Genomic DNA, 13,487 nt, shown 5'->3' with positions numbered 1-13,487 from the left:
TTGTGGCAATGACCCCAATTTGTTACCTTGTTTGTAATAATAAATAAAGCTGTGGACTTTTTTATTCCAACAGAAATACGGTGTCTGTAAGTTATTGGGGGGTTTGGGGTAAACAGCGCACCTGCCGAATAATCGACTGTGCGCATGTCATGTAAATTATAAATATATTATACAATTTAAATATTAGTGATTTTTATTGATAATTGGTACCACAATTATCAAGAAGTGAATATATGTATTTGTGTATGTAGTACTCAAACTGTAACATTGTAATTATATCTGCAAGTATATTTAAAAAAAAAACAATAATGAAACAGTTATACGATAACTGCATTACAAAATTACATATAATCACGCTCGCTGGGTGTTTTGGCAAGGATATAAATATTACAGTGTGCATGGCTGGCACAGAAGATCATGTGCCAAGGGACATATATGTAAATTTGTCTCTTTGTGCCAAAAACCAACACGAGCTTCACGAGCAGCAAACTGAAAACTGGGAGGAATTTGCTAAAAGACTATTATGAAAAAAAATGTAATTATGAGAAAACAATCATTTTGTTAATTCCACCTGCATTACTAAGATGAAATGCAATTTATAAATGATTGATACTTGCAAACTGATTGTTTCCATGGCAACTCTAAATATCTCCCATTGTTATTGTGTGCTGAAATGGAAATATAAAATTATGGAAATATGAGAGTTTACCTAGAAAATATGATCTTACATCATTCTATTAAAATAGCATATTGCTTCTCAGTCAAAATATTTGTCACTCTAAACAAGTAATAATTAATATTGGGGATTGATCAAAATTGGTATTAGTTTAATTATACTCCTTTCTTTTTGGCAAACTAGGGTTTGCCTTAAAAGGAGACTATAGGCACCCAGACCACTTCAGCTCATTTAAGTGGCCTGGATGCAGTGTCCCAGGTCCCATAACCCTGCAGTGGTAATTATTGCAGTTTACTTGTCAGGGTTAACTCCACCTCTAGTTACTGTCACTAGAGGGACTTCTGGATCATTAGGTCCCCCTTGCCAGCTGACATCGGCAGCAGAGGAGCAAAAGAGAAGCCTGAACCAGTGTCGAGGGACATTGACGCTGAAATCAGGTAAATGACAGAATGAGTTTTACTCTCTTCAGCACCACCTCGGGGGGAGAGGGGAGAGGGAGGGCTCTATACGAAGCCATAGTGCAAAGGAAAACAACTTTGCTTTCTTGGCACTATAGGTTCCCTTTAAAGTACTGCACATGTTTTTGTTTTAAATGTTAACTCATAGAACATTGGAAAAGAACATTGAGTTAATGAAAGATATTCATGCTATCATGATGGCTAATATTTTGTCACCTGAGCTGTTGAGGGATGCAATTCCTACATTACTCAGCCAGGTACAGTGGAGAGAATTACAGAAAATATAGCATACACCAGTTAGCGTGGCTACAATGATTATTCAGCACCAAAGAGGATTAAATGATCATTCTTCCCTTTTCACCCATACACATTTCTAGGGTGTATTCCTTTCTGCTGCAGCTCTGCTACAAATTGTTTCATATAGTTTTTCTTCCCATTCTTCATGAAATGTATTTAGCACTTCAGGATGGTGGTAGAGTTAAAGAAGTTACATTGTTGATTCTCAACAGGCAGAGATGTAAAGACAATAAGAAAAAAATGCATGCAGTTATTCTGCATTGCCCACAGTTTCCAATGCCAGAAATGTACACTTGTATGGAACTATGATGAAAATATAATCTTCAAACATCAAATACATCAAAACTTCTATTACGGTGAATTTCTGAAAAATTGAGAGACGGCTCTCCAAAAACAAACTGTTCTTTAAGACTGTATTTATATATGTATAGGGCACAGCAGTTATTTGCAAATACTACAATTCCAACACAAAGAGTTACTCCAACCAAAAACATTTTTTTCATACAAACTCACTATTTTCCCGGTGTTTAAGACATTTTCCTATATTATGTTTGCTGAACCCCATTCATGTTTCCCCAGTTTGGGAGCTGAAATCTACCGAACACCGACCAACCCCTTGGCTCATTAACTACAAACTAACCACAAACTTAAGTGCTTTCCCTGTGTGGCCATCTTTTCACACGAATGCAGGCAGCGGGACTTGGTCGTCGAGTGTCTGGAACTATAAGTTGGACACTCGACCTCGCGAACACCGGTGATTTCACACGAGCGCCTGCTTCTTTTCCCGACAATACAGGAGAGCGCTGTTTGGTAGGATTGTTCACACAAACTAGATGAACAATCACTACCTATGAGCCAGAGGAACCGTTCGACATTTCATCCGTTTCTGAACTCCCGAAAGTGACCAACCGCTTCCACTAATTTGGGTAGACACCACGTTTGCGGTCAAAACTTTACCTTGGTGGCGATTCGGCTGTGTTCATGGGATCTGAGTGCTATTTTGATATGTTGGTCGCTCAGATCCAGGCTATCCGGATATAAAGCTTGTGGGGGTTCAGATATATGTTATGTGTATTTACAATGATTTTTGTTAATATTTTGAAACTCTAGTGCCTGTGAGAAAATCAGATTAAGCAAAAGCTAGCTCTCTTATCTCTCAGACACAGATGCGCCTGGGCGGACTTACTGTACAAGTGAATGGAGATCCCCCACCCCTACCCTCTATGCAATTTCTGATTAGGTTTTCCAGGAACTGAGCAAATAAAGCAATATGTGCTGGGTAGATTTATGCACGAATATTGTATACATTTACACCAAGTGTAAGGCTGGCAAGTTTCCATAAATAGCCAGTGACTCTTGCATAAGTACCTTTCATTACTTTCAGCAAATAACAAATAATTGCATTGCTTATGTTGGTATTAATTAGCAGTAATTGATCAAGCCCATATATTTTACATATTGTCATTGAGGCCAAGACTCTGCTTTAATCCACACTGGGAAATCAAAGCATGACTTAATAATAGAACTTTGTAAAGCTATCTAGTAGTGCTTTATTTGTTTATTTAAGTTCTAAAATGTCCTATTATCCACTATGCATATTAGCTTACAAGGCATTTTCATCTAATTTTCTGGAGTGCCCTGACACCATCCTTACATTCATCATTAAACGGTTTTCAATGTTTTAATGCCAAACAAAAGTCACCAGCAGTTCATTCCCTCCCCTGTGTGCTTATTGGGCTAGTGGGGAAATATTAGCCTAAGCGGCTATGTGCGGTTGACATTGGCTGAGAGTTCGAGCTCATTGCTTTCAGCCTCTCCAGTGCCGATTGCAGATATGAATTGATGTGGCTAGAAGAAAGTGTGCAATCTATGACTTAGTCATTCCTTCAGTGAGGGCTGGACTATGGGCATACAGTGACTCTTGCTTAGTGTTAAACTGCTCGAAAATGGTTTAACACCAAGTGGAGAGACAGCACCAGTGGTCACCAGACACTATAATCAATTCAATAAAATGGTTATAGTAATAGTTTGCACATTGTCCTGTAAATGGTCCTGGTACACTTACTGGAAGGATGTACTAGTAAAATGCTAAATGAAAAAGATATTAATGGATAATTTCTACTTTTTAGAATTGTATCATACACACTGTGGGGCATGCTATGTGAAATATATTGTTGAAACTCAACAGATGCAGTAAAACTCCATGCTTAACCCCTTAAGGACCAAACTTCTGGAATAAAATGGAATCATGACATGTCACACATGTCATGTGTCCTTAAGGGGTTAAGGCAGATGTCTTACCTGAAATATACTTTATTTAACATCCGTTTAGAATAATAATGCCAAGAGATAAAAATATTTTCATCTCACCAGACAATAGTAAGTTTAGCTGTAATTAGTGCTTGTAGATGTGACAGTTGTTCGGTGTGGAGGTGGCTGTTTATTAAATTGTATCAATTTAGTGACAGTTATTGATTACAAAATGGCTGCTGCAAGCATGTGATGCCAGAAGATATTAAGAATCTCAGACCCAAATGGAATAAAAACTGTTAAACTCTAGCAGGGAAGAGGAAACTGTTGTTTGACCTACCTGATGACGTGAGAGCCATTTGTTTGAGTCATTTAGCACTCTCTAGATCTAGCACTCTCTAGATCTAGCACTCTCTAGATCCTTTATGCCATTTTAACAAACACACATGTAAACTATGTTTTAAACACAGAGCAAGAAGATATTTTTAAAATACTATGTGATGTTGATGAGGAGTTTCTGATGACAGAGCAGTTTTAATTTAAGAATTAATTTACCCAGATGTTCAGCTAACCACAAAAAAATGAAAATAAAGCACTTTAAGCCTTCCAATCCTAATGTGTAGAGAGAATTATAGAGATGCAAAGATCAAAGAGAAATATATTTTATACGAAGACTAATAGTTGTTTTTTAGTGCAAAAAAGCATTTTGTTTTCCAGTATCGACATATATACCTCAACCATTTTGATCAGGTGACATATTCTCACCTTATGTTAAAAAATTATTTTTGGTTTTAAGCATGTATATTTTCATGTATTTCATGTTAAAATGCAATTGCATCTTACCCCTTGTCACCCCTCCCAGTTATCCTTCCACGTCACTCCCGCACTATATTTTCCTCATAATATTTCCCATGATAGACAAAATAGAGGTTATTGACTGGAAGTAGAAACTTAAAATAATCTTATTTTACTTTGTGTGGAGGTGGGAGATTTCAGTCATCCTAAGTGACCACTTAAAATTTACCACCAGCTGAATATATTTTCTGTATATATTTTTAGACATGAGCAGAATTATATAGTAGATACTTTTACTCTTGACTTGAAAAAAGAAAAGGAGGTAGGTTCTCCTCTCAAAAGCTTGTCAAGCAAATTGAATTTTAAACAATAAGGTATTATTATATACCGGAATATTCAATTATTCTAGAAATAGATAGAGCATGAATATGCCTATTTTGTTGCCACTGAATACTGTAGTACCTACTGCATTTTGAAAATTTATAATAATTCAATCTGTGTATATTGTGGACTTTGTATGAAAATTAAATAGGCTTTTGGTGTAACCTGATTATGAAAACGTACTGTTTTGCTTATTAAACAAAATTATCTTAAATATATTGCACAGTTATAAATAAAATAGCACATTATATATTATATAGCAACTATATTATATTACAATACATAACATATTATATTTAATAAGTGTCAGTAAAGCAGCAATGCCTATACATGATGCCGTCCATTTATGGCTATTTTCCTGTGGGATAAATCAGACATGCACAGGTAAGGTTTTCTAGACATTTATTAACTCTGACATATTTCAGGAAAAATGGCCTGGTGAATAATGTGCAAACATGTCAGTTTTTTCAGGCACAAAAAGAGCAAAACAAATTCAGCCATGCATTGTGTCACACTGACAACAATCTTCCAGAAACAAATAACAGTGCATACCAGAAACACAAGGGCTCAGCTCTATGTAACTGGATACATTTTGGTGCAACGTACAATTCTTAAAGGGGAAATTTCAACATTGAGACATGAGCATTGTACAACTATGTAGCAAAATGGTAGCATTTAATATTGTGTGTTTTGGATGAAGGAAGTACATCGCAGATCTCAAACTCTCGAATAGCAGATGTTGATGGCCTACAACTCCCAGAATTCCTTGAATGCAATAGATGGCGAGGGAAGACTGTGAGTTGTAGCTTTTCACCATCTTGGGCAGTATATGAGATGCCTGATATATAAAATCTGCTCTCTGGACAGTAGGTGGTATTGTAATAAATGTACTGTTAGTGGACATATAGTACAAAAATAATTAAACTATTCCAACATGGTAAAATGGAGGACAGGAATGTTAATTTGTTTAGTATTTTCTAGTTTTCTTTTAATGCTAGTAATGATACCAGTTCTTTTCTAGATTAAATATGTTAATAAAAGCAACCGCATTTTTTTTTTAAAATTGGATCAAACATTCATTTATGAGCATCCAAAATGGACCACACTTACCTCATATACCTTTTTCTCCAATGTATGCTTGTTATATATGCACTTTCCATACTAATAATGTTTGTGCTATAAATTGCAAGGCTGAGCCTGTGGGTGGAGCCTGTAGTTGTGGGAGGGGATATTGCTACAAATACACAGGTCGCCCCTTCCTCTGGGCTGAGACTGTCTGGTTCACCCCACCCACCACTCCCTTTATCAAGCCATTTAAATTGGTGAGCCCTCTTTTTACAGGCCTACCCGAATGTCGGTTTCGGCACACCACAACCGGCTTGTGTACCACTTACATAACTATTGTCCCTGACCACAACAACATTTATTATGAAGAAAGATAACAAGATGAGGTGGTTTTCCTAAACTTACCATAATTACACTCAATTTGGGTGCCACTTAAAAATAATCTCCTCTATTGACCGTGGACAACCATAGCACAATCCCTCCTACTCTCATTACCCTATGTGGTGGCTTTGGTATTATAATAAATGAGTGGAGGATCAAACAGATACCATCACATGGGCTGCATGAAAGGAGGAAAATGTTAGGAGGGGATCCATTGATCTATGCCATGGTTCCACATACTAAGGCATGGCCCTATTCATGTCCTAACCATTAATGTACAAATCAGAGGGATGGCCACTCCTTCTGATACTATTAGAGCTGACATCTCATCCCTCTACTGAGGGATATCCAAAACCTCTGACACAATTAGTGCAGTCACTCCTTTCTTATGATAGTGTGCCAGAAGAATATTAAGCCTATCCCTCACAATTTGTCTGGGTTCTCCCACTACTTTAATGGTAGGAATAGGGAAGGATGAAGAGGGAAACATGTATTGACTACTCTAATTTGTAGTCAAATAGGCTATGGCTTTTTAAATGTATAAACAGGTAGCATAACAACACTGATACAAAATACAGTATGTGCAAATAAATGTTATCTGCGGATCCATGTTATTAAATGCTTCAGGGTTGTTTTTTTGTTTTGTTTATTAGGTAAAAAAAAACTGCCTAAATGATGTCATGACTCTTTGTCAATTGCAGTTGAATTGTTAGCTTTCTATTATAGAAAGTTAATATCGGAACAACAACTCACAGAAATAATTGCTGTGCCCATCAACCACTGCTTCCAGTATTAAGCTAAGCAGTATTATAGAAAGTTAAAGGGACACCCTGGACTCCTAAAGCACATTAGCTTGCTGAAATGCTTTATGTGTGAAGACTGAGTCCTCTTTTTGTCAATTGCAGAAAGTGCAGGTTTTAACAAAAATTGACACTTTTGTAAATGAAGCTTGTCAAACCCATTTGGCTTTCACACAGACAACAACTCCTGTTTCTGTCTGGTTAGGTTAGCTCAGTGGAGTTAGACTCAAGAGGCAACAATTGCTCAGAACACCTGCCTTGCAAAGACTTCTCATAGAGCTACATTGGGAAGTCACATTAGGTCTCGGATGGGGAAGAAGGGGTGGGCTTGCAAAGGCTGCAGACAAGAGAACTGCAGCTTTTAGCTGTTATGAGATTTACTCCCAATGATTAAAAAACACTGATTTTTAGAAAGAAAATATTTCACTACAGCACAGCCACAGGAATTGAAAAAAATATAAAAACATCAAATGTGACTATCTTTTAATAATTTGTAATTAAGGCATTTTAATACTTACATACATTATCTATAATTATAAATACACATATAAACTTAATATTTTGTAAAAAAAATATCTATGCAATTAATTAAAAGCAAGGAATGGAGTGTGATGTTGCTGGAGTTCTATGTTTTTTTTTGAGCACTGTATGAATTTGATTCTTAGGGTGAAGCTTAATTTTTCTCCACAGTATTATATAATGATCTGTCTTCATAATTCTATTATTACATGTGATGTGATGTCACCTACCATGCAATACAGAGTTTGTAAACTGGATCTGCCCATTACAATAACAGGTATATCTTGTAATATATGATGAGCTTTTATAGATAGTTTCCTATTTATTTTGCCCATCAAGCATATAATGTTATATTTGTTTGTTTAGAATTTCTTTATTTTTTGAATGCTCACACAGAGACAAAATCAACAATGATGAGCTTGTTGACTAACTTTTACATTAGGGATTTTCACGAAGCAATTAGAAAAAGTTCTCAAGTGCAAACAAACAATTATTCAATTTCCAAAATCATTGCCTAGATTTGTCAAGGACTGCCAAACAAGCAATTAGTATAAATAAATGGAATGGAACTATAAAGACAGCTATTTTAATAAATATATGTTGGTGGTAATTTCTATTTATTTGGTATATATAGTAATTTTGTATATATTATATAAATGTGTGAGAAAAATTAGTGCAAGTTCAAATTAAAAACACACAACCCGCATAATCACTCTCAGCCAGCCCCACACTTCATGTTCAGCAAAGCCCACACCACACTCTACCATACACAATTACACCATGTGTCACCATACACAACCACCACCATTCAGCCAACCTCACATACATCCCATTCAGCCAACTAAACACACACATCCCACACATATCACACATACTCAGAGATGCTCTGTGATAAACCCATGCACTCTAAGGATATAGGTGTGAAGCTCTGTGATACACTTAAAAGTTGTGCATTATTGTTAATTGTATTGCTAACGAGTACGATGATACATTCCTAGACTCTGCACATAACTGTGAACTTAAAGGGACACTATAGTCACCAAAACAACTTTAGCTTAATGAAGCAGTTTTGTTGTATAGAACATGCCCTTGCAGCCTCACTGCTCAATTCTCTGCCTTTTAGGAGTTAAATACATTTGTTTATGAACCCTAGTCACACCTCCCTGCATGTGACTTGCACAGCCTTCCTAAACACTACCTGTAAACAGTCATCTAAAGTTTATCCTTTCTTTATTGCAATTTTTTTTTAATTTAGATTTTCTTATCCCCTGCTATGTTAATAGCTGGCTAGACCCTGCAAGAGCCTCCTCTATGTGATTAAAGTTCAGTTTACAGAGCAAGAGATAAAATTGTTTAAGGTAAATTAAATCTGATTGAAAGTGAAACCAGTTTGTTTTCATGCAGGCTGTGTCAATAAGAGCTAGGGGAGGTGTGGCTAGGGCTGCATAAACAGTAACAAAGGGATTTAACTCCTAAATGGCAGTGAATTGAGCAGTAAAACCTGAGAAACATGATCTATACACTTAAACCGCTTCATTAAGCTAAAGTTGTTTAGGTGACTATAGTGTTCCTTTAACTGCTTTGGAATACTGCAATATACTCAAACATACTGCATGTTGCTGGGAGATTTATTAAATGGATCATCTTATTGAAATACAGTAAGTAGGATTTTATTTTCCTTCCTCTTTTGCATGGTTATCCTGAGTCCCTTGTTGACAAATACTATATATATGTACGCATTGAAGAAACTGGCCTTAGGGCAGCAGGAAGGGTATATCTAGCTCTGCAACTGCTTATAAATAGCACATTTGAGTAAAGGAAGGATTATTTTACTTACCATTGATTGTTATGCCTCTTCTAGTGATGGTGGGATTTGGGGGTCTTTTTTATTGCTTTAAAGTGCTCGTTGTAAAATCTTTTATGTTTATGTAAATTATTTCAAAATAGAAAAAAAAGAAAAAGTAGAAAAAACCTAAAGGTCACACTGTTGTAGTGGTAGATTTCCTCAGAATAGTTTTTTGAGGTTTTGGTGCAGTCAGTGGAGGCAGCATGCCAGTCTTTGGGGGAGGGTGACTACCGCTACTGTTTATTCCAAGCCCTCCATTTTCAAGAGGAAATGCTGGGAGAGGGGGTGGTGGTAAAGGAGGGCAATTATGAGGAAGTTTTCCTGCTACGTGGACAGGCTCCCCATGTAGATGCCCCTCTCTGTTTTTTATTTCAGACCGAATATCACAGTCCGGACAGTAGCCGTGGTATAACACATTTTCACTAAAACGTACACGTTCTCTTGTTGTAGTCTGTGAACAACGTTCCTTTTCTGGCCTATGTGTCAAAGGCTGTGCAACAAATTTATCCACCTTAGTGTTATGAATAGCACATCTATCACCATTTGGAACTTTGGTAGGTCCTCCGGGTAAACCACCATTCCGAAGCAAAGGGCCATTATTCTTTACGGGATTTGTTGAATTATTCAACATAGGAGTATCTTCAAACTTTACAGGTGTCAACCGTGGTGGTGGTGGAGGAGGATTAGGCTTTCTAAGCACTGTAAGAACAGCTGATTGGTGTGCAGGTGGTGTTATTAATGGGGCATTTGCTCGTACTTTAATCTTGTCTAAGCTGGAAGCAGTTGTGCTACTGGAGCTGCTGTTCAATGTGTCTGTTTTTGAGCTGTCTGTCATCTCATCTTCCAGCTGTAGATCTGACGTTAAAGTGTCAATTTGGTCAACCACCTGTATGTAAAGAGGAGAAGAAAAACACATTTAATGACTAAATAACTAGAATACATGCTAATTCATCAGCTTGGAAGATTCATGCAAATCATCCTGTGTTCTAATTAACTTTCACAAAATAGTGTTTCCGATAAAATTAATATGAAATACTATATACAAGCAATGTACTGATGCTTATTAATACAAAATGAGAATTGGGGGGGGGGGCATACCTGGAACATGCTTTTCACATTTTTGATGCTGCATTAAAGACCAAAATATATACAAAACACAGATTAAGAAACAGCGTGCACACACACTAAAAAATAATTTTACAAGGCTATTTAACCCCTTAAGACCGCAGCCAAATGTACAAGTTGTGAACGAAACAAAATGTAAACAAAACCTGGCATTTGACTATATGTATATTATAACCGTAATTCACCTCTTTCATATTAAATGCACCCTCCCTTATTATATATCATTTTATTCAGGGGAAACAGGGCTTTCATTTAATATTTAGCTATGAAACATAATTTAATATGAAAAAAATGGGAGAAAATAAGATTTTTTTTATTTGTTTAGTTCTACATGACATTTTAACTGTCAATGTCATAATACTGTTTGCTTTTACTGCAATAAAATACACATAGTTGTATTCAGCAAAGTCTTACGTGTAAAACAGTACCCCCTATGTACAGGTTTTATGGTGTTTTGGGAAGTTACAGGGTCAAATATAGCGTGTTACATTTGAAATTGAAATTCGCCAGATTGGTTACGTTGCCTTTGAGACTGTATAATAGTCCAGGAAATAAATTTACACCCATAATGGCATACCATTTGCAATAGTAGACGACCCAAGGTATTGCAAATGGGGTATTTCCAGTCTTTTTTAGTAGCCATTTGGTCACAAACACTGGCCAAAGTTAGCGTTAGTATTTGTTCGTGTGTGAAAAATGCAAAAAACGCCAATTTTGCCCAGTGTTTGTGACTAAGTGGCTACTAAAAAAGACTGGACATACCCCATTTGCAATACCTTGGGTTGTCTACTATTGCAAATAGTATGCCATCATAGGGGTAATTCTCATTCTTGGGCTACCATAGGGTCATAAAGGCAACGTAAGCAATCTGGCGAATTTTAAAGTGAAAAAAATGAAACACAAGCCTTATATTTGACGCTGTAATTTTTGAAAACACCATAAAACCTGTACATGAGGGGTACTGTTGTACTCGGGAGACTTCGCTGAACACAAATATTTGTGTTTCAAAACAGTAAAAAGTATTGCAGCAATAATATCGTCCGTGTAAGTGCTGTTTGTGCTTGAAAAATGCAAAAAACTTCACTTTTACTGGCGATATCATCGTTGTAATACATTTAACTGTTTTGAAACACTAATATTTGTGTTCAGCGAAGTCTCCCGAGTAAAACAGTAACCCCCATGTACAGGTTTTATGGTGTCTTGGAAAGTTACAGGGTTAAATATAGTGCTAGCAAATTAAATTCCCTATACTTTCGGCATGGGTGGTCAGGCAGGTCCCGCTAATTGTAATTAATTAGGATACCTAATTATGTAAAATTATTACATAAATATATGTGTAGAATTAATATATGTATATATATATACATATGTGTATATATACGTATATATATATATATATATTTTTTTTATATATAGATATATATAGTGATATATACGTATATATTTATGTATATAGATATATATATATTATTTCGTTCTACGTGTATTTTGATATAAATATATATATATATTAATATCACAATACAGTTAGAACGAAATAAAACACATCTATATATTTTTTAATATTTTATTTTTAATTATTTTTTTTATTTTATTTTTTACGTATTTACATATTTTTTTATATTATTTATATATATATATAACAATAATTATATATATATATATATATATATATTTAATCAGTATCAGTCTACGTGTAATTTGATATTAATATATATATATATATATATATATATATATATATATATAATTATATATATTATTAAAATACACCTAGACAGTGTATGTGTGTGTGTGTATATGTGTATATATATATACTTAGATCATATATATATATTATATATATACATATATGATCTAAGTATATATATATATATTTTTTACACTTATTTAACTTATTTGATTTGATTTTCAGCCAGCAGGGGGACTAACTGTCATTACAGTTAGTCCCCCTGCTGGCATTGCTGCAGCCAGCTATCCCGGCCATGTGATTGTGAGGTCCTCGCAAGGACCTCACTCTCACATGACCGGGGGAGACCGGAGGAGGAAGATCTGCCACGGGGGGGCTCCCTGGGAGTCCCCCCAACCGCGATCGCCGGCGTGAGATCTCCGGCGACCGGGTAAGTGAATAAAAACTGGAGGGCGTACATTTACGTCCTGCGGCGTTTAGAGCTGCTTTTAAAAGGACGTAAATGTACGCCCTCCGGACTTAAAGGGTTAAAATCACCTATTGTAGCAAACAAATAGGTTTGCACAAATATGTGTTTGTAAATAAAGGTGACTTTAAATAGCTTTGTAAATTGTAAAACGGTATTTCTTTGTGTGTGTGCTTGCTGTTCGTTAATCTTTATTTTTTATATACATTTTGGTCTTTATGTAGCACGACTACTAAGAACTGTGTGTTTCATGTGTGCCCCCTAATTGCACTTTTTTCTATGTATATTTGGAATCCAGACAAAATTCCTTTTGGGTTGAGCACTCCACCCTCCCACTATAGGTGCCCCTTAGCAGGTGATCACAGGAAAGCATTAATTTAAGCAGTTAGTATTGCAGTTAGCTTATTGATTTCCCATCCTAAACTTAGTGTAGTATCCACCGATATAGGGGTAGTGGTTGGGCTTAACACAATATGGCCACATGGTGAAACAGAATTCACAGATTTGTTTGCTATGATAGGTGACTTTAAGTAGCCTTGTAAAATGTAAAACTATTTTTTGTGTGTTCCTTAATCGGTATTCTAATGTCACAATGAATAGATAATTTGACATATAATCAGTTTTCAGTATAAAAGTGATTTCTTTATAATGTCCAGAAAATACAGCATTTAATACACAGGATCCATTAAAAATATAAGAACATCTGAACTTCCCCTCTGTTAATTATTTAAAGCAAAC

The 13,487-nt window shown here is 35.8% G+C and overlaps 1 protein-coding gene across 2 annotated transcripts in view; it reads right to left on the bottom strand.

Annotated features, from left to right (window-relative positions):
- The window catches only part of PRR16 (proline rich 16), a 412,708-nt gene that overhangs the window by 118,254 nt on the left and 280,967 nt on the right, over window positions 1–13,487 (bottom strand). For both annotated transcript variants that reach the window (XM_063454122.1, XM_063454123.1), the window contains exon 2: window positions 9,460–10,354. In XM_063454122.1, coding sequence (XP_063310192.1) covers window positions 9,602–10,354 — 753 coding nt within the window. In that variant the 3' untranslated portion in view covers window positions 9,460–9,601. The remainder of the gene's footprint in view (window positions 1–9,459; window positions 10,355–13,487) is intronic.

The sequence above is a fragment of the Pelobates fuscus genome, chromosome 5 (genome assembly GCF_036172605.1).
Source record: "Pelobates fuscus isolate aPelFus1 chromosome 5, aPelFus1.pri, whole genome shotgun sequence".
NCBI classification, from domain to species: Eukaryota; Metazoa; Chordata; class Amphibia; order Anura; family Pelobatidae; genus Pelobates; species Pelobates fuscus.
This window is presented reverse-complemented; position numbering and strand designations above follow the sequence as displayed.